This window comes from Anomaloglossus baeobatrachus, chromosome 8, assembly GCF_048569485.1.
Source record: "Anomaloglossus baeobatrachus isolate aAnoBae1 chromosome 8, aAnoBae1.hap1, whole genome shotgun sequence".
Classification (NCBI taxonomy): domain Eukaryota; kingdom Metazoa; phylum Chordata; class Amphibia; order Anura; family Aromobatidae; genus Anomaloglossus; species Anomaloglossus baeobatrachus.
The window spans coordinates 212,430,764-212,453,861 of NC_134360.1; the positions used below are offsets into that span (position 1 = coordinate 212,430,764).

Consider the following 23,098-nt stretch of genomic DNA (forward strand, 5'->3'; position numbering starts at 1 on the left):
ATTACAGAACAAAAGACGGTGATTATAGGATGTTAACTAAAATCCTTCAGGTCATTCGATCCGTCTCTGGGTTCCAAAGGTAGAAATGTTAAATGATCCCTCTCTGGGACTTCTAGTGTTACGGAAAATGGCCCCCGGAGGTGGCGCATGCGCCAATTCCTGGCCCCATTTCTTTGAAAGCTTCACTGTTGACTATTTCTGGATGCTCCTCCTGCCTCACAGCATCTGGGACACCTGCTGCACCGCAGCACTGTACTGCACTGTGAACCCGTTCCACCACCGCGGCCCCCCCTCTCCGGTAAGCCAGCACCGAATTATAAGACGGACACCATATTTTCTTTTTCCCTTTTTTCCCTCTAAATTTGGGGTGCGTCTTATAATCTAATGCATCTTATAAAACGAAAAGTACGGTATATAGTAATTCCAACATTTCAAAATATTACAAAAGCCAATGTGATAATATAATAAAATAAACTATACTCCCCACTTTTTCCTCTGGTGATCCTGAGCAGAAGATCTAGCGGTACTACCGGTCTTTGTAATGAAACCAGAGAATTAGAAACAAGGCACTCTCAAATGGTGATACAAACGAAGAATTTATTCCATAAGTCTTAAAGCAACATGTGATGTTTCGGCCAGGTGGCCTTCATCAGACAACTTGTTATTAAGACTGTCAGGGTAGTGGTAAAGGCAGTGGTATCCACCACTATGCTGCATGTCTTATGCTGCTAAAGGTTTGTAATGAATCCAGCACATGACAGCTGTAACAAATCAGTGTTTGATGCAACTATGATGTATTAATGCCATCACTGCTCAGTGGTGAGATTTATGGTATCATGAGACCACTGATTGACTGCAGCGGTCAAGTGTTAGTCATTTGTAAACAAAGACCATTAGAGCTTCTCTGCTGATTTGCCAGTGGATATAGTTTATTTTGTGATAGTATTACATATGTTGCTATTTTTTTTCTCCAAAAGTTTAGATCCCTTTTAATCAGTGAACAACAATTACAATCAATGCCAAGTACATAAGTATGTCCCTGATATAACTATAAAGTACAGACACATTCATGAGGACAAATATGCACATTAAAGACTTATTCTGCTAATTATAATAAAGTAATCACAATAATAAATAACATGAAACACCACAACATGTAATAATTACACAGATGCTAACATTTACTATTAATTAGAAATTAGCTGCTTGTGGATCCTCTTATAATTGGCCTATTGACGAATTTCACTGATTTCCTATCAAATGCTACTTCTCGTATGTTAATGGAGGCTAATCTAGAAAACAAAGAAAAATCTGGCCATTGTTTTCAAAATTAGTAAAATTAACTTTGTAGAGGGTTTTTATGCATGAAGGTTTTTAGTTTTTTTTCAAGACACTCCATGTAATATAAGTATTTAAATAGTGGCTATACTTTTAGATAACTTGATTGATGGGCGGACTCGTAGATACCTGGAATCAGCGGTTCCAACTGGATCTCTTTAAAAATAACTCGGGTCGGGCACGGAATTGATCTTGGATATCTGGCCAAATGCTGGTCCCCATATAAGTCTATGTGTACAAGAACCTGGCGCTTTAAAATGGTGGTAGAAGGGATAGGGGGATTGGAGCAAGCGCGTTATCCTTACTGAGTTAACCGTGCGGCTTTAACACAACTTCCTGGGTTGCTCATTATCTTTCATGCATATGCACTGTTTCCGCCACCCACCAGCAGTCCCCACGTCTCTGATTGGTTGCAGTCAGGCTGATTTCAATCAGAGACACTGTCTGTGCTTCTCTATTGGTTTAAAAATAAATTAAAAAAAAACAAATAAAGTCCCCCCATATCATGATACCCAACCGTGATAAAGCCCACGGCTACAGGCTGCAGTCTCCTGCCATGCATTTTTCTTAGTGTGTATCAAAATAAGAAAATAAGAAGGACTGCATGTGGCTTTTTTAAAAATGATTTAAATAATTAATTTAAAACACTGGCTTGCGGTCCCCCCAATTTTGATACCCAGCCATGATAAAGCCGACAGCTGGGAACTGGTATTCTCAGGTTGGGGAGACCCATGCTTATTGGGCCCCAGTCTAAAAATAGCAGCCTGCAGCCGCCCAGGATTGTCGTATCCATTAGATGCGACTATCCTAGAACTTTACTCCGCTCTTCCCAATAGCCCTGGTATGGTTGCAATTGGAGTAATAAGGGGTTAATAACAGCTCACTAAGCCCTCTATGAGAACCCCCCATTTCTAATCTGTAAGTGAAAAAAAACACAAATACCGAAAAAATCCTTTATTTGAACTAAAATACAAAAAAAAATCATCTTTCATCAATTTATTAACCCCAAAAGAACTCAGCTCCAACGTAATCCACATAAGGTCCCACAACAATACCAGCTGTGTGAAAGCATGCGGGCATAGAATATGACTGCCCGCTGTGAGCTTCAGGCAGAGAATGATGCCTCCCATTACTAATCTAGGGCTTAGTGGCAACTGTGAGCTGTTATTAACCCCTTATTATCCCGATTACCACCGCACGAGGGCAATCAGGAAGAGCAAGGTAAAGTTCCATGTCACATCCACATTTAATGGATGTGACAATCCTGGGTAGTTGCAGGCTGCTATTTTTAGGCTGGGGGGCCCAATAACCATAAACCTGCCATACCTGAGAATACCAGCTCCGAGCTGACAGCTTTATCATGGCTGAATATCAAAATTAGGAGGACCGCACAACGGTTTTTAAAATTATTTATTTAAATAATAGTAAAAAAGCTGGGCATCATAATATGGAGGCACCCTACATCAATTTTTTGTATTTATTTATATTTACACCAATCTAGACACAGACAGCGCTTTTCATTGAAAGCAGTCAGACACGCTGTTAAACAGGGTGGGGGCACTGTCTGACTGCAAACAATCAGAGATGTGGGCGGGGGAAGCAGTGCATAAGCATGAAGATAATGAGCAGCCCCAGAAGTAGCGTGAGCGGCCCCAGAAGCAGTGTACAGCTGCGCAGAGACCGGTAAGTATGAAGCGCTTGCTTTATTCCTAATTTTTACCTTTTTTCTTTGATTTTTCTTTATTACCCAGGTGGCCGGACTTAGATTTATACCAGGAGTTCCTTCAGAACTCCAGGCCTTGGGTTGGTGCGCGGGTTCTTCTACAGTCCATGTCCGCCCATCACGAAACTTGATCTCATTTGATAGATAATGTGCTACATTGACAATGTGCAGATCACTTCATTTGACAATGATGTTGTTTTACCCATAAAAAAACCTTCCATTAGATGTTCCTTTTCTGTCTACTTGTTGTTCACTGCCTGTTGTCAAGTGCAATCCATCACAGGTAGCAGAGAAAGAAGACTGGATCTTTGTCTTGGCTCCTGCTTTCCTGTCAATCTATATACTGGTATAACAGATTGGCGGCTTTTCAATTCATGGAAAGGCAACGGCAGGTACAACATATGGCAGGAAGTGAAGGAGAGGATGTTTATTCAGCCATAGTGCCATACTATGCCAATGAAGATTAAAAGCCCATTGGATCGCAATTTGCAGAATATGAGAATCAAGACAGTTTCTTTACAAAGTAGAGTAGTATGGTCACTTGTTTTACCTTGTATTGGGGGGTATTGATATCTATTTGCTTCTTTTGAGCTAATTCCTCATCCATAGAGACAGAATAGAAAACACTCACTCTTCAAAGTCACAAGACATGGTACTAAACCCACACAAACAAGTTTTAATTTTAATGAAAAGAATACCTGGGTCCCAATTCATCCTCGCAACGCCATGTAAATTCTCCAAAACTTTGAAAGTGCTGGTTGTAGTGGAATCGTACACGGTGTAGACTGGGGGACCCAAGTTCTAGCAAGGTGTTGTATGCTGTTTGCTGCTCCTTACCGCTGGTGTAGCCATTGAAAAGGTTGTAGATCTTATCAGCAACCTCTAAGAGTTGAGAAAAAGAACAGTAACATTAACAAGACCTAAAACATAGTGCATTTTTTCCAACTACAGATGAGTGGACCTGAAATTCAAACTCTCCAGCTACAACTAATTTTTCCCCATAATTTCATTTGTGGGAATTGATTTCCTGTGATCTGCAAATGTTACAATTCCTCCAACTGCCCTGAAAAGCTGAGTGTAATGCCCTGAGGTCTCCTAGGACTGTATCCAACCCCTTTCAAGATCTTTGATGCAAATACAGCATTAGGCATCATTCAATTGACCGTGATTTTTCTTATATGTAGAAACATAAACTGTTTTCCATCAGTGAATAAAGTGAGTATCATATATGGCTATATGTAATGGAACGGTAACCTGTCCCCCCGCTATTCTCCAGCTTCTCCTCTCTGCCAATCCCTTCACTGGCTTCCCATTGCCCAATGACTCCAGTTCAAAACCCTAGCCATGACATACAAAGCCATCCTCAACCTGTCTCCTGCCTACATCTGTGACCTAGTCTTCCGGTACTTACCTGCACATAACGTCCAATCCTCATAAGATCTCCTTCTCTGCTCCCCTCTCATCTCTTCCCACCATCGCATCCAAGATTTTCCCTATAACTCTGCTACAACATCTGACTCTTGCCCAGCTTGAAAAGCTTCAAAAGGAACCTGAAGACCCACCTCTTCTAACAACCCTACAACCAGAAGTAACCCTCAGTCGGCTATAGCGCTGCACGACCATCTCTACCCTCACCTACTGTAACCTCATCCATCCCTTGTGGACTGTGAGCCCTCGCCGGCAGGGCCCTCTACCTCCTGTACCAGTCTGTTCCTTGTTTTGTTTATGATTATTGTACTTGTTCCTATTATGTGCACCCTTTTGTCAAATGTAAAGCGCCACGGAATAAATGGCGCTATACTAATTAATAATATTAATAATAATTCTTCAGTTCTATGCTGTCATATGTTATCTGCAGAATTTGTTCATTGTTTTATCACTTTCTCTCCCTATCTCTATGGCTAAGCTATGAGCTGTGACATGTACTCACAGATTCATTATAATATGACTGCTGCAGTCCCTGCCTCTGGTTTTATACAGGCTATAATAGTTCCTCCTTATTGCTTTTGCTATACTATTTAATCTGATAGCTGCAACATATAGGAAAGCCCGCTTGTCTGCATTTGAGCTTATGAGTGTCTTCTCTGACTGATCCAATCTTCTGAATTGTGTAAAATAAAAGTGAATATTTTAATTGATTCAAGCAAAGTGAATCACAATTTCTTCTATAATTTCCCAGGTGTGATGCTAGTCGCAACTTACGGGTAATATAGACGAAAGGGTAGTCAGCCAAGATGGGGTCAGGAAACAGGAGGACACGACAGGACACAGGGAGTAAGCAGAAACGCAGTCAAGTCACAAGCTGAGGGTCAGAATTCCAGGAGAGTACATATTAAAATTCAGGGAGTAGACAGAGATGTGGTCAAGTAACGGTCCAAGGTCAGAAGCCAAGTGGTAATGACAAACACAGGGAGCGGGAAGAGAGGAGTCAAACAACGGTCTGGCGTCAAGAAACTTAAGGCTGCTTTACACACAGCGATATTGCTAGTGATGTCACTAGCGATCGCACCCGCTCCCGTCGGTTGTGCGTCACGCGCAAATCGCTTCCCGTGGCGAACAATATAACTCGGACACGTCAAAGAGACTTACCTTCCTAATGACGTCGCTGTGGCCGGCGAACAACCTCTTTTTTAAGGGGGTGGTTTGTGCGGCATCACAGCGACGTCACATAGCGGCCCACCAGTAAAAGAGGAGGGGCGGAGAGCAGCTGCATTAACCATATGCCCACCTCGTTGCCGGAGGACGCAGGAACGCTGTTGTTCGTCGTTCCCGGGGTGTAACACGTAGCAATGTGTGCTGCCTCAGGAACGAGGAACAACCTGCGTCCAGCACGAGCAATGACATTTGGAAAATGAACGACGTGTCAACGATCAATGATGTGGTGAGTATTTCTGATCGTCAGCGGTCACTCGTAGGTGTCACACGCAACGACATCGCTAGCGATGCCGGATGTGCGTCACGAATTCCGTGACCTCGACGACATATCGTTAGATAAGTCATTGCGTGTAAAGCGGCCTTTAGATCAGAAAAAGGCACAAACACAAGCCAAGAGCACAACTACAGAACCAGAGTGTACGACTGGCGAGGTTCTGGGAGAGCAAGCTCAGTAATAAAACAGAGTAATTACCCAGAAGGTGGAACACCTCCCAGAACCAGCATGGAATCCTGTGCTGTCAAACAATCTGTCAGCCAGTGCTCAAAGAAACACAGCAGAGCATCTCCAAATGCAAGATGCTCTGCACAAAGAAAACATGTCACTGCTGGCTCTGTAGTTCAGGATAGTGTGGCAGAGTAAACCTGTGTGCAAGATGCTCTGCACAAAGTAATAATGCCACTGTCGACACTGTAATCCAGGAAGGTACAGCAGAGCATCACTTGTGTTCAAGATGTTCTGCACACGAGTCCCTCATCTTCATTGAGAATTCATCATCGTGGTAAATTTTCTTAAAGCCTGAATTGAAAAAAAACACCGCAGAATATTCTGTAGATGCATCGAGGCAAAACAATAACCCATTTTCTTCGTCATCTTTAACAGTTTATTAACTTAAGTCTTAATTAGATTTAATTGGTTTGCAAAAGAAGCTAAACTGCAGGAACTGCTGTAACAAATATCACTGAATACAAAAAATATAACAGTCGAGGTCATGTAACTAAACAAAGAACTTTCCAGTCATTTAAAACATTTAATTAATTACAAATGCAAAGAAACTTGATCTTGGATTCTATAATGTGTTTTGTTTTTTTCTGAGCATTTGGGGATTTCATGAGCCGGAACTTGGTTTGGTCTGGGTATGTAAGCTGTTTTTATAGCCAGTGTTTTAATACCAGAGATTTAAAAGCAACAGAATAACCCAAGAGTCTGGTGGGTTTTCAGCAGCAATCGTAGAGTCAGTCAGTAGGAAAACCACCGAGACTGCGTCCATGGGTCCATAATGTGCATTGTCACGAACCTGGACTGTAGCAGGAGTTGAACAGGTTTAGAAACACATGGGGCCCGATTCATCAAAGCCTTTACGCCAGTATTCTATGGTTACAAGCTTTGAAAAATTGTATAATTTTGCTGGGTTTTCATTGGCTGTAAGCCATAATCATCAACATTAACAGAAATAAACACTTGACATAGATCCCTCTGTGTGTAATGACTCTATATAATATATAGGAATAGATCCCTCTGTGTGTAATGACTCTATATAATATATAGGAATAGATCCCTCTGTGTGTAATGACTCTATATAATGTCCGCAAGAGAGATCAGATCGCACTCACTGGTGTAAAGCAGATAGTCTTCTTTATTCAAAAACGGTATAGGATAAAAGGGCAGGAGAGGAGCTAGGTGCAGGCCCCCTCAAGGACGACGGCCGTTTCACGTCATCCTTGAGGGAGCCTGCACCTCGTTCCTCTCCTGCCCTTTTATCATACACTGTTTTTGAATAAAGAAGACTATCTGCTTTACACCAGAGAGTGCGGTCTGATCTCTCTTGCGGACTATACATGGGATACTTTCTCTTATCTGACGAGCACCTCTGAGCCGAGACAACAGAGTACCTGAGAAGATTTTCTCCCCCATGTGACACCCTTCCCAGGTAATGCTTGGTGGTGTGGGACTTTTCCTTCTATGTTTGTTGTACTGGATGACTCTATATAATATATAGGAATAAATCCCTGTGTGTGTAATGACTCCATATAATACATGTGTGGCACCCCTGAGGCTCTGGTCACCACAGGGTACTGCACCTCAGTTAAGGTGCGGTATCCATCACAGGTAAGGGGGGGGTTAATCACCAATGTTCCACATTCACACTCTACATACAGCTTAGGAGCCTTCTCACAGGGGGTTTGGCTCAGGGTAGATAGGGGGGGTGGCCATCACGATGCATGGGACTTGCCCGGTCACTGAAGCCAGCCATCTGGGGGGTGGGTTCCACTTGGGGGTAGAAGTAGGCGCAATACACTCACATACAGACAGACGAGTCGAGACCATAGTTCTGACAAGACACTTCTTAAACTCTTGGACTTTACAAGGCCTGGGGCTTGGAGCGGGAGCTCAGCCCGGGTACCTAACTGCTGAGGGGGACATCCTAGAAAAAGGACACTCACTGTCTCTCTCTCTCTCAATCTTCAAACACCGGCACTGGCCTCTTACTTGCTTGGGATTGACCGGAGCCCACGACGGCAGAGACCAGCATTTGGGTGCAGCTTTAAATCAGTGAGTAAAAGAACCTGGAACCGCAGTTGCTGACTCAGACTCTGATTAGCGACGCCGTCGCCCCCAGCGGACTGCCAAACTCTACGTCATCCACCCAGGACCTGCTCCACCTGTGGGGAGTGACACCATCCCGGCTGCCATAACACATGCCCCGGCAAGGAATTCTGCAGTGGCGGCTACTCCCTGGCCACATACCACAGGTGACGTCACAACAAACTTTCCCCAATCACCTCGCTTTCCCTTCTTTTTACTGCACACCTTGGGGCACCGGAACCAGGGAAGGCCACCCGTGGCATCGCCTGACCCAACCCGCAATGGCACGGCGATGAGTAGGTTAACCACCTGCCCCGTGGGGCGCTGCACATGTATTTCACTTTTTGTATTGAATTACTGAAATAAATTTACTTTTTGATGATATTTTAATTTATTTCGATGGACTTGTATATGTGATTTAGAGATGAAAAATACAATATTGAATTTGTAGATGATGCAATATTGAAATTTTCATCCCCCTAATGTCAAATATCTGTTTTTTTTAAGCCAGAAAGTACATAAAAAGTCTTCGACAAACATACCTGTATTGTGGAAGTGGTAAGAGCTAAATTATACCCACAAGACAGGATCTTTAAAAAACCCATGACAGGAACAGGAATATGCACTACCAAAAATCCATGGGGAAAGTCCACAATTGAAAAGTTAATATTTAAAATTCTTAGTGAGTAATATATGGTAGCAATTCTAAAAAAAGCTTTCATTGAATAGTAAAAAAACAACATTCTGCTTTGTGTATTATGAATTTTTGACTACTTTATGTAATTTTGATCTCCCTGTTACAGAGACTGAACAGAGGCGGAGGGTGGGGGCTGCAATATCTCATCTGGGTACCAGCGTTATTCACACTATGGCACAACAATCAACTTTTTTTTCCTTTTTAGAGTTGTTTTATATTTTGTGATGCATTTTATATGTTTTTTTTTCTTTTAACATCATCTACCTATTAATTTATTTACAGCACAAGAGCATTTCATTATAAAATATGCACAAGATGGTAGGAAGCTTGTCATAGTACTAAGTAAATATCTTAATTTCTACTCTATTTTAGTACGAGGAAGACAAACAACAAAAAAAAACAAACACGAGTGCTGAAAATTATGTAATCCAATGCTTAAGTATACTGAAATTACAGCCATTCCCTTAGGTGTTATTTTGGCTCTCTATGAGAAGAAATCATGCAAGTATCCATAATATATTGCATTCTAAATGCAAAAAAATCATATGTATGTAGTCATAGAAAGGCATATAGCCAGAGGCATAAGTTGAAGCTCTAGAGGGCCTCAGTGCAAAATCTGCAAAAGAGCCCTTATCTACAATGCACTATTTATGATGCTGGTATCTCTCTATGTTGCAAAGCTGCTTTTGGGGCCCCTTGGGTAATAGGGGTTCAGTGCTACTCAGGGTTGGGATTCAGCTGGTTCTTCCAAATAGTAATGAGTGGACCCGTGGACGTTTGGAGTTTAGTTAAAAATTTGGTTTGGGACACGGACTTGACCCAAACGTAACCCCAGACCGTGAACCACATATAAATCAATGGAGACCAGAACTTCCCCAACTTCTGTGCTGTAAAATGGTTGTAGTAAAGGCTAGCAAAATAGGGGCAATTGCCTTAAAAACATGTGGAAATGGAATAATAAAAAATTACGTTGGCTCCCACCTAGTTTTGATAACCTGCGCAGGTAAAGCTAAACAACTGTGGGCTACAACCCTCAGCAGTCTGCTTTACTTTGGTTGGTTATCAAAAATAGTGGGGCTCCCACGCCATTTATTAAAATTATTTAAAGAAATCATTTTAAAAAATGCCATGCATTCCATCCTATTTTTGATAATCAGCAAAGGTAAAGCAGACAGCTGAAGGCTGGTATTATCGAAAGCCGATTGGTTTTTGGCCACTCCCATCCCAGCCTAAAAAGACCAACTCCCAGATGTCCCAGAAGTGTCGCATCCATTAGATGCACCAATTCTGGTGCTTTATCTGACCCTTTTCAATTGCCTGATGCCATGGTAATTGGGGTAATACTTGTGGGGTTGATGTCAGCTGTGAATTGACAGCTGACATTAATCCCAGGGATTAGTAAATTACTAACCTAGCAAGTAGAGAGTTAAAAAAGACACAGACACAGGAAAAAAAAAGTTTATTTGAATAAACACTCCCCAACATGCCCTCGTTCACCAATGTATTATTTTAAAATAAATTCTGGGAGTTCCAACGTAATCCAAAGTGTAATGAGTTGACCTACAACGTCCATCGATTCCTGTGGGGCATCTTTCTGATAACGTTGTCAGAACGGCACTCCATTGGTGACTGCTGGTCAGCGGCAGCCCAGAATTTCTCATAAGTGGGATACAGGTAAAATATATCTTTGTATCGTATTAGCCAGTAGATGGGATTTAAAAAAAAAACAAAAAAAAACCGGAGAGTCCTCAGTGGTTGATACCTTTTAATGGCTAACTGTAAGGCGGGCTTTGCATGTTGCGACATCACAAGCCGATGCTGCGATGTCACACGCGATAGTCCCCGCCCCCGTCGCAGCTGCAATATCCTTGTGATAGCTGCCGTAGCGAACATTATCGCTACGGCAGCTTCACATGGACTCACCTGTCCTGGGACGTCGCTCTGGCTGGCGAACCACCTCCTTATTAAGGGGGCGGGTCGTACGGCATCACTGCGACGTCACACGGCAGGCGGCCAATAGGAGCGGAGGGGCGGAGATGAGCGGGATGTAAACATCCCATCCACCTCTTTCCTTCCGCATATCCTACGGAAGCCGCGGTGACTCCGGTAGGAGATATTCCTCGCTCCTGCGGCTTCACACACAGCGATGTGTGCTGCCGCAGGAACGAGGAACAACATCGGACCGTCGCGTCAGCGTAATTATGGAATTCGCCGACGCTACACCGATGATACGATTACGACGCTTTTGCGCTCGTTAATCGTATCATCTAGGCTTTACACACTACGATATCGACAGCGACGCCGGATGTGCGTCACTTTCAATTTGACCCCACCGACATCGCACCTGCGATGTCGTAATGTGCAAAGTACCCCTAAAGGTGTTAATAAATAAAAAGCTTTTGAGAGTACTCAGGTCTCTTCATCAGGCATGATATAACACAAAATCTGAAGAGACACATATTTACTGTATACATAATAGGACATAGAATAGTGCAGGGCGGCACGGTGACTCAGTGGTTAGCACTGCAGTTTTGCAGCTCTGGGGTCCTGGGTTCAAATCCCACCAAGAACACCATCTGCAAGGAGTTTGTAGGTTCTCCCCGTGTTTGCATGGGTTTCCACCAGGTGCTCCAGTTTCCTCCCACATTTTAAAGACATACAGATAGGGACTTTAGATTGTGAGCCCCAATGGGGACAGTGTTCCTGATGTATGTAAAGCGCTACGGAATATGTCAGCGCTATATAAAAATAAAGATTTGATTTAAATAAGACAAGTTACGTGAAGCAGAACTATCCGTATGGGAAGGGGACTCACTGTTGTGGCAGTAAATATTGGAGCAGTTCATAGATAGGGAGTGTGACAGTTTTATTGTCCCCTGATTGAGGTCTGGTTCAGATTTGTGATGCCACCAAATGCTCTGAGGGGCACATTTCTTAATTGATGTAAAAAGATCCCAACTGGATCAGACCTCAATCAGAAGACACTAAAGCTTTTACACTTCTTATTAGTGATACCCGGGATTAGCGGGTCTAACTAGGTTTACAAAAAAAACCTGGTTCTGGCCCAAAACGTATCCTGGATATCTGGAAGGACGCCTATTATCATATAAGTCATATAAATGCCAATGAATGTGTCGACATTAGAATTGGTGAGAATTTAATCACACTTTCCATTCCTTCTGCCACAATAGTGGACTGTGGCTGCTATACGGGAGGCAGAGTACTTCCTCTTATCTGCTGTAAAGTTGATGTTATGCCAGGATGGCTAATAAAAAGAAGAGCAGGTTAGAGGCGGTACTGTAAAGCTATCACTAGGGGGCGCTGGGACTCAGGTGGAGGAATAGGTCCTGAGTGCAAGAAGACAGAGGCCCAGTAGACGTCGCTAACACAAGCGCAGGGATAGTCAGTCAGCCAATGTCTGTGCCGGGAAGTCACTTCTGTACCGAAGAGTAAGCAAGCCAAAGTCAAAGAACAAAACCGAGGTCAGAGGCCGGGAGAACAAGTAAGCACAGGGGAGGGAGCGGAGGTTGAGACACGGAACAGAAAAAGGGTCAGGAAAACAGGAAAGACAGAGCGGGCAGGAGGGACGGAGTACAGGGAGAACACGTACGCACAGAGGAGGGAGTGGAGGTGAGGACACGGAATGGGACCAGGGTCAGGTGGGCAGGGAGGTCAGACCAGGCAGGAGGGACCAAGGTAAGGGAGAACGGTACTGGGTAGCGGGACTTGATCAGAGTACACTCACAGGAACCAGTTGAATGCTGCAGAACAGGAACTATTACTGGCAGCGTTCCGGAGGTAACAACACCAAGATATTGTGGCGTGACCTTCGGAACGAGGCACAATTGAACAGGCACCTCCCCTAGGATCTAACCTCAGATACAACATACATGCACCAGCTCTGCAGAGTCAGAGCCATGCTACAATCATGAAAGGTACTCCCTATACCGTGTAGTGGCCACACACCCATTTGTTGGCCAATAAAATTGGATTTGTGATTCAATTCGTACCACCTTTGGTCGATATTCTTTAAACAATCCTCTTTGTGAGATTTAAAATAAACATTACCTTGAGATTTTACATCATCCACCTCCGGACACGGCATTCGCACGGTCACATGACTCGGATCGGAACGTCTGCCGGTGTTATCAACTCCCCATAGTGTGAACCTAATCAAGCCGGGAGACAAGACGATTTTATTTTGATCAATGCACAAGATGTGCCAAAAGATTTTCTTAAGTCGGGGAATAACAGGGGTTAAGCTGCTAAACCTGTCTAGGATGAAGATCACAAATTATATTACCTGCTACAGTATAAAGAGCGGAACCCTAAGGCGCGGTGCAAAGCTTATCATACTGTGGCCAAACTAAGACCTCAATGTGAATAGATATTACCAAAGATGATTAAATGGGAGTAATATCAAAAGATTAATTTACCAAACCGGGGTTATTAAGGGGCCCATAAGTCCTAAGGCAACAGCATGTCACCTGTTAAATAATACAGGGACTATTAATAGCAAAATCTATTAACCTTTTTTTCCCACAATGCTCCATAATAATTCACTTCACTGATTCACTTTACTAATGCTAAAGATGGTCAATTTAAATGAAAATAGAATCAGAGCACTTTAACCGGCAGAGTCTGACTCCATTATACCCCTGATAATCAAATAACATTATGGAGCAGCGGAGGATAACTCTCACGTGTAAGAAGTGTCAGACTCCAGGCAGCGGACCACGATCGATAGAACCGAGGAATGTTTGTCAGGGACTTGGGCCGGCATCACACATGGAGATTTGGCTCCTGAGATGATATCTTCAACGAAACTTAAGACGGTCTCTGATAATGGAAATGGTGGAGGATATTAATGAAAAAAAGAGGTACAGTATTAAATCAGCATATAAAAGATGTAAATACAAGGTATATAATACATCAGTACAGACATAAAACTCAAACTAAAATACTACAACCTCAGATATAACGGATAAATATTAAGTATGATAAAATGAACACACTCACTTACAGGTTATTTTTATTAGTCTGCCCTCAATTCAAAATTGGTGGAGTTTATGCAGATATTTAGCTTATGTGTCCCTGATAAAGCATGATTAGTGATGAAACGTATATAGGGGGGTTTTTAATAGGTTTTAATAGCTCTGGTGGCACGAGAAAGATGGGTGGGAACTGAAGATACTAACATCATAACTATTGCAGTGTGAGCCCGTGTGTCCCTGATGAAGCGTGATTAGCAGTGAAACATAGTCAGAGTTTTTTTCTGATAAGTTTTAATTGTTCTAGTGGAACAAGAAATATGATGGGCACTGAAGATACTAATAACATAGCTTTTGTAGTATGACCCTATGTATCCCTGATGAAGCATGATTAGTGGCGAAACCTTATCCAGGGAGCTTTTGTGATAGATTTTAATAGTTCTGGTGACACGTAAAAGATGGTGGGTACTGAAGCTACTAACAACATAACTTTTGTAGTATGACCCTATGTACAGTGCCTACAAGTAGTATTCAACCCCCTGCAGATTTAGCAGGTTTACACATTCAGAATTAACTTGGCATTGTGACATTTGGACTGTAGATCAGCCTGGAAGTGTGAAATACACTGCAGCAAAAAAGAATGTTATTTCTTTTTTTATTTTTTTTTTTTAAATTGTGAAAAGTTTATTCAGAGGGTCATTTATTATTCAACCCCTCAAACCACAAGAATTCTGTTTGGTTCCCCTAAAGTATTAAGAAGTATTTCAGGCACAAAGAACAATGAGCTTCACATGTTTGGATTAATTATCTCTTTTTCCAGCCTTTTCTGACTAATTAAGACCCTCCCCAAACTTGTGAACAGCACTCATACTTGGTCAACATGGGAAAGACAAAGGAGCATTCCAAGGCCATCAGAGACAAGATCGTGGAGGGTCACAAGGCTGGCAAGGGGTACAAAACCCTTTCCAAGTAGTTAGGCCTACCTGTCTCCACTGTTGGAAGCATCATCCGGAAGTGGAAGGCTTATGGAACTACTGTTAGCCTTCCACGGCCAGGACAGCCTTTGAAAGTTTCCACCCGTGCCGAGGCCAGGCTTGTCTGAAGAGTCAAGGCTAACCCAAGGACAACAAGGAAGGAGCTCCGGGAAGATCTCATGGCAGTGGGGACATTGGTTTCAGTCAATACCATAAGTAACGTACTCCACCGCTATGGTCTCCGTTCCAGACGAGCCCGTAAGGTACCTTTACTTTCAAAGCGTCATGTCAAGGCTCGTCTACAGTTTGCTCATGATCACTTGGAGGACTCTGAGACAGACTGGTTCAAGGTTTTCTGGTCTGATGAGACCAAGATCGAGATCTTTGGTGCCAACCACACACGTGACGTTTGGAGACTGGATGGCACTGCATACGACCCCAAGAATACCATCCCTACAGTCAAGCATGGTGGTGGCAGCATCATCCTGTGGGGCTGTTTCTCAGCCAAGGGGCCTGGCCATCTGGTCCGCATCCATGGGAAGATGGATAGCACGGCCTACCTGGAGATTTTGGCCAAGAACCTTCGCTCCTCCATCAAGGATCTTAAGATGGGTCGTCATTTCATCTTCCAACAAGACAACGACCCAAAGCACACAGCCAAGAAAACCAAGGTCTGGTTCAAGAGGGAAAAAATAAAGATGTTGCAGTGGCCTAGTCAGTCTCCTGACCTTAACCCAATTGAAAACTTGTGGAAGGAGCTCAAGATTAAAGTCCACATGAGACACCCAAAGAACCTAGATAACTTGGAGAAGATCTGCATGGAGGAGTGGGCCAAGATAACTCCAGAGACCTGTGCCGGCCTGATCAGGTCTTATAAAAGACGATTATTAGCTGTAATTGCAAACAAGGGTTATTCCACAAAATATTAAACCTAGGGGTTGATAATAATTGACCCACACTTATATGTTGAAAATTTATTAAAATTTAACTGAGCAACATAACTTGTTGGTTTGTAAGATTTATGCATCTGTTAATATATCCTGCTCTTGTTTGAAGTTTGCAGGCTCTAACTTATTTGCATCTTATCAAACCTGCTAAATCTGCAGGGGGTTGAAGACTACTTGTAAGCACTGTATCCCTGATGAAACATGATTAGTGGCAAAATCTTATCCAGAGGGCTTTTGTGATAGATTTTAATAGCTCTGGTGGCACGAGAAACATGGTGGGTACTGAAGATACTAACAACATAACTACTGCAGTATGAGCCCATGTATCTCTGATGAAGCATGATTAGTGGCGAAACATATTCAGGAGGCTTTTTGATAGATTTTAATAGTTGTGATGACACGACAAAGGTGGTGGGTACTGAAGATACTAAAAACATAACTATTTCTGTATGAGCTTATGTTTCCCTGATGAAGCATGATTAGCGGCAAAACCTTATCACTAAGTAGTGGACATCCTCTTTAAGGCCTGATCACACGTCAGTGATTCTGGTACGTTTGTGCTTTTTTTTAAACGTACCAGAATCACTGACATAAGCAGTCCCATTCTAATGAATGGGTCTGCTCACACATCAGTGATTTTTCACTGCACGTGTCTCCGTGCGGCGTACCCGCGTGTCCGTGATTGCCGCACGGAGACATGTCCATTTTTTTCTGGCATCACTGATGTCCCACGGACCACGCAGTGGTGTGGTCCATGAAACACGTGCCAGAAAAAAACGTGCTTTTAAAATAAAAATAATTTTAACTCACCCGGCTCCAGCGATGTCCTCTGCAGCCCGTTCTCCCTGCTGCTTCTGAGCCGGCTCATTACTGTCGCGCATATTCATGATGCACGACACAGCCGACCCGGAAGCAGCTGCTGCGGGGGTCAGCGCCGGCCGGATGCTGCACCGCGGGAGCGATCAGCACCATGGAGAGCGGGAACGCGCACAGGTGAGTTAATCTCTAAGTGCAATCACAGGCCACGGAGAACGGAGCCCCGATTGCAGTTAGACAACCCACGTGTGCCGTGATTCACGGAATGTGACCGATATTTTGAAAATGAACGACGTGTCACCGAGCAACGATAAGGTGAGTATTTTTGCTTGTTAACAGTCGCTCATAGCTGTCACACGCTACGATATGTCAAACGATGCCGGATGTGCGTCACGGAATCTGTGACCCCGACGACATATCGCCCAACATATCGTAGCGTGTAACGGGGCCTTAAGTTATATTTTTGCCTCTAGTCTTCGTTGACAGATAATTTTGAAGGGAATTAAAAATCCAGCAGGTCCATTTCTAAACTGACAATCTTTTTCTTCTTGGTGAGATACTTTGCCACCTAGAGATGTCTAAAAAGGACAGAAGACGTGTTCACTCCGTGCTGCTGCTGAAGGCTCTCCAAAGGACACACCAGTAGAGATAAGTGGTTTTTATTCAATGCATTTCAAAGCCATTTTAAGCTTCTTCTTCACTTAGGAAAAGTACCACAGTACTGGATCTTCCTTTAGAAAGTCTTCAGCAGCGGCACGGAGTGAACATGTCTTCTGTCCTTTTTCTGCATTGTCTGCACTGTTCTGTGCACTCGTGTATCTGCAGGAGCTGCTCCATTATTGTCTTGTTGTGTCATACAATTTAAAAAGGTGAGCTTACGTCTTTCTTTATTTCAGATAGGACCCTAGTTTGCGCCTTCGCTTCTTGGTGTTCTTTCATTTACCTAGAGATGTCTAGCAGAAGCTCTCTCCTAGGACTGTTTCTCACACACATTTTTCACGGACTCATTGAAGGTACGTTTGGTTATACATGTGCCGTGATTTTGGCACGTGTGCTCTCCGTGAGCTATTTGTGATAGCACTCGGAGATTAGGAACCTTTTACTCACCTGTCCCTGCCACTGCTGTCCATGGTACTGATATCTCTGGCGCTGCTGCTTCCGGGTCCATGGTGCAGTGAATATTCATGAGCATAATGAGCGGGCCTGGAAGCAAGAGACAACAGCGCCGAAGACAGCAGCGCTGGAGACAGGTGAGTATAAAAAATATTTTATTTCAAAGACACATGTTTTCTCCGGTACGTGTCACACGGATCACACCACTGTGTGGTCCATGTGACATCAGTGCTGCCGGAGAAAAACGGACTTGTCTCTGTGAACACACAGACGCGCAATATTTGTTATCTAAAAGTAATATGATTTATCTTAAAAACTCTTCTCACCGTCATTGTTACCTGCTTCCACTTTGGAATGGTCCATTTTGTCAGTGACCTTCTCCTGGCTAATGAGATAATCTACTATTCGTGCTCCAATTGGGGACTCGTAATGCATCCATTCAAGCACCAGGAGGGAACTGCTGGGCTCTTGCAGCATAGACAGGTGTAACCTATGGGGGAGAGAGGGTCTTCAGTTCTGACATGTTCATGTACAGCTGCCGGTCCATTATCCTAAAAGCCACAGCCGGCTACTCATAGGATCTAGCATGCCAACATTATTTATGCAGCGTGCTGTTCATCCACTTAGTATAGATCCACCTCACTATTTAAATAGCATTTACAGGCGCATTTGGCTGTTAAAACAATGGCTGCTACATTTGTAAATTTCAGTAATAACTGATGAAAACATTGAAGCTCTATTCCCTTCATAAAAAATGATGGCATACACTGACGAGCAAAAGGGTAACAATGTTTTGATCTTTTGACTTTAAGGCTCCATATCTCACCATCCACTACAGTTCGAACATGAGACTATCATAATTTTAGAGAAAATTATCTTGGTTATCTCATACATAAAATTGACTTGCAACTATTTAGCACATGGTTTGTTATGCAGATTCTTGTCATGTCACTGCATTGTTACTGTTTTGCTCCTAAAATTTAAATTAACATTTTTATTATGTTGTTAATACTTTGTAAATCCACATTTGTCCTTCAACAATTCTTGGGGGCATGCTCTCGATCAGATTCAAGCAAGTCTTGATCTTGACCGACATATGATCCCAGGTCTCTTCTACACACTCCCTATATTGGTAGATACTGATCGACTCGTTTGGGTATATATACAGCTTTTTCTTTAACTCTATCCACAAGTGTTCAATTGGGTTGAGGTCTGGGGACTGTGGAGGCCAATCCAGCACCTTTACTTCAATGTCATTGAGGCATTTCTTTGTCAATCCCGCCATATGCTTCGGATAGTTGTCCTGCTGGAACACTATGTTGTCCTTTTTCATACCTATAATACTCGAGTATATGAAGTAACTTATCTTGTAAGATGCTCACATATAGCTCAGCATTGAGACCACCCTCGATCCTGGTCATGTATCCAATGGCTTTGGATGTGAAACAACCCCATATCATCACGCTTCCTCCACAAGTTCTTTCCATTTCTCAACCTGTTAGCCCCTTTTTTTGTTGTTTGTTCCAGACCCACTTGCACCCAACAGAGCCTAGTCTATTGACTTTTGCTTCATGTCTCCAAATCACCCATTTCCAATCTTCTACTGTCCACTTTTTGTACTCTTTTGCAAACTCGAGCCAAAGCTTCTTATGACGAAGCCTCGGCTTCTTCACCTTTTTTCGGGCCACCATTCCAGACTTGTGTAACGTGCATTGCACGGTCCTTGCATGGATGTCTGTGATCACACTATTACGAATCATACGAGCTGCCTCCACTGCTATGTTTTTTGCTCCAGAACTGATAGACCTTGTGATGAGCTGACTTGTTGACTCCAATATTTTGCCTGGACGTCCACATCTTAGCTTTTGAATGGATGGGCGGACTTCCTTTTCTATTCCTCTAACTGCTGTGGCACTCACATTATGCAGTTAGTACATTTTCTGATGAGTTGGCGTCATTACCTGGCACCTTCGTGGGAACATTTTTGATAGTTAATTGTTTACGCTGTATATTACCAATACATTCCACAGCCCATTAGGGCTCAGAATTAAAATGGCCCAACTGTAAAGGCCGCTTTACACGCAACGACATCACTAATGAGATACCGTTGGGGTCACGGAATTTGTGACGCACATCCGGCGTCGTTAGCAACATCGTTGCGTATAACACCTACGAGTGACAGCTAACGATCCGAAAAATGGCAAAAATCGTTGATTGTTGACACGTCGTTCCATTCCCAAATATCGTTGCTCATTTTGGACGCAGGTTGTTCGTCGTTCCTGAGGCAGCACACATCGCTACGTGTTACACCCCGGGAACGACGAACAACAGTGATCCTACGTCCTCCGGCAACAAGGTTGGAGTGTCGATAATGCGGCTGCTCTCCGCCCCTCCGCTTCTATTAGTGGCCCGCTGTGTGACGTCGCTGTGACGCCACACGAACCTCCCCCTTAAAAAAAGAGTTTGTTCGCCGGCCACAGCGACGTTGTAAGGGAAGGTGTATGCGTGTGACACGTACTAGCAATATTGTTCGCCACAGGCAGCGATTTGCCCGTGACGCACGCACGATGGGGGCGGGTGCAATTGCTAGCGATGTCGCAGCGTGTAAAGCGACCTTAAGACTTTGAGTTTGGGAGAAACCCCAAACATAATGTAACGAAAGAAACTCTACAGTAAAATGTACATAGGATACAGAAGAGTTCAGGATTAAACAATACCTTGGATTCTGTTATTGATTATTGTCATTGATGTTTTACCAGACATAGCTAAGCAATTATTAAAGTAAATTGGATTTTATTAAGCAGGCCCTTCGGAGTGATTCAACTCACTGCACTGACAACTGTGGTCGATCAGATATCTACCAGCTCTTACATCTGCTCTATACTGTTTGAGAAACCAGAAAAAAAAAGAAAAGAAATTGAATATTCACATTTTCTATTAGAAATCTATAGACCGTTTCTGTTGATCAATACCCATGCAGGTGATCAATAAAGCAGCCGATAGAAGGGTACACACAGAACAGTTATCTACGTCATGTCGTGAAATATTCAACCCCGCAGTCAAGTAATTCAGTCCACTATATATAGAATAGGAGAATGCACAGAGCTGCAGACAATCAATCTAGATTTATGTTTAGGACGGTCTGATTATAGGGTTCTCCTCCTTGGACAATCCCTACTTGATAGAAGGGTTCCTTGACAAGAAGCTGTTGGCGACGTTTTCCCCCGTAAGAATCCTCAGTAATCACCTGTAATCTGCGGAGCACCCTATCACTAAAGGCCGCTTTACACACTGCGATATCGGTACCGATATCGCTAGTGTGGGTACCCGCCCCCATCTGTTGTGCGACATGGGCAAATCGCTGCCTGTGCCGCACAACATCACCCAGACCTGTCACACATACTTACCTGCCCGGTGATGTTGCTGTGACCGGCGAACCGCCTCCTTTCTAAGGGGGCGGTCCATGTGGCGTCACAGTGACGGCACTGAACGGCCACCCAATAGAAGCGGAGGGGCGGAGAGGAGCGGGACGTAACATCCCGCCCACCTCCTTCCTTCCGCATAGCGGCCGGGAGGTAGGTAAGGAGAGCTTCCTCGTTCCTGCGGTGTCACACGGAGCGATGTGTGCTGCCGCAGGAACGAGGAACAACCTCGTTACTGCTGCAGTAAGGATTTTTGAGAATGGACGCCCATGTCACCGATGAGCGATTTTGCACGTTTTTGCAACGATGCAAAATCGCTCATGGGTGTCACACGCAACGGCATCGCTAATGCGGCCGGATGTGCGTCACCAATTCCGTGACCCCAACGAGTTCGCATTAGCGATGTCGCAGCGTGTAAAGCGGCCTTAAGACTCCAATTCATCATTGCCTTTCTGCCTGTTTTGTTTTCTAGTTTTGCGTTTCTTGCTTCTTTTTTTTGTTTGCACCCAATTTATTGTTCTATTTGTGCATTTTTTTTAAGTCTTTTTTTTGTATATGCTTCTCTGTTATTTGTTTGCTTTTTTCTTTGTGGGCAGAATTTAATGATCAGAGATGTTTTCAGCTGAATCATGAATTGCGACTATTTAAAAATTTGTAATATTTGGCGCAACTCTACTTCAGCCCCCCCTTCCCGTGTGGTTTTCTTACATTTGTTTTTTAAGACATTTTAGAAAAAGATATAAAAAAGTCACTAAAAGGATTAATAACAGGGAAGAATTCCTTTTTCACTTTGCACTAAATTCATGAACTGCGTCTGTCAGTTTGATGAATTTGGCACAATAATTGTTGGCGAATAACTAAAACAACAAAAGGATGAATTAAGATCTATAAGATCCTTACAGTGCCCCCACAGGGAAATTAGTCATTGCACAGTGCCCACTCAAATCAGTGCGTAGTCAATGTAAGGCAGAGCAATCCTGAGAATCCTGACAGTAAACTCCCCTTATTGATTTGAAACTGGATGTGTTCCGTTACCCATTTTTACATGTGCACTAGTGATTAGAGGGCACTACCATGCTCAGGTGCTCGGTACTCGTAACTAGTGATGAGCGGGCACTACCATGCTCGGGTGCTCAATACTCGTAACTAGTGATGAGTGAGCGCTACCATGCTCAGGTGCTTGGTACTCAAAAACACAAAAAAATAAGCCATCACTGAGCCCCAGATCCCAAAAAATGAGAACACTACGGGTCTTGAAAAATGGCGACAAAAACGCAATTCTTTTTTTTTTTTTATAAATTTCAGAAAAAAATGTTTTCACAATAAAACTAAGCATGTTTGCTATCAACAAACTCGTACTAACCTGGGGAATAATAATACCAGATCAGTTTTACCATACGTTCAACCTTTTAAATAAAAACACCGCAAAACACTTTTTTTTTGCAATTTCAATGCACTTGGATTTTTTTTCCCCCGCTTTCAAGCACAATATGGGGGCGGAATGAATAGTGTCCTTCAAAAGTACAACACGTTACGTAAAAAAAAAATCAAGTCCTCATATGGCTATATTGACAAAAAAAATAAAAAAAATTAAAAAAAATTATGGTTCTTGGAAGAAGGGGAGGAAAAGAATGAAAACGAAAAACAGAAAATTGGTGGTGAAGGGGTTAAATATAGCTTGTCCCAAGCCCTACCCCATGTTGGAACATGTTTAATCCCAATGTAGAATTTCCTTCAATGTTCCCAGATTGCCTCCTGCATGTCTCCGGTCACGTTATTGAAGCTTCTTTGTAGTTACATTTTTTTATTGACTTACCCATATTTGTAATGATTTGAGC

The 23,098-nt window shown here is 43.1% G+C and overlaps 1 protein-coding gene across 6 annotated transcripts in view; it reads right to left on the bottom strand.

Annotated features, from left to right (window-relative positions):
• ASTN1 (astrotactin 1) overlaps positions 1-23,098 on the bottom strand; it is a 704,518-nt gene that overhangs the window by 5,421 nt on the left and 675,999 nt on the right. For 4 of the 6 annotated variants that reach the window (XM_075320156.1, XM_075320155.1, XM_075320157.1 and 1 more), the window contains 4 exons: positions 18,165-18,328; positions 13,701-13,836; positions 13,066-13,166; positions 3,760-3,943 (listed from right to left, as the gene is read on the bottom strand). In XM_075320156.1, coding sequence (XP_075176271.1) covers positions 3,760-3,943; positions 13,066-13,166; positions 13,701-13,836; positions 18,165-18,328 — 585 coding nt within the window. The remainder of the gene's footprint in view (positions 1-3,759; positions 3,944-13,065; positions 13,167-13,700; positions 13,837-18,164; positions 18,329-23,098) is intronic. The other 2 variants (XM_075320159.1, XM_075320158.1) reach the window with 1 other exon arrangement.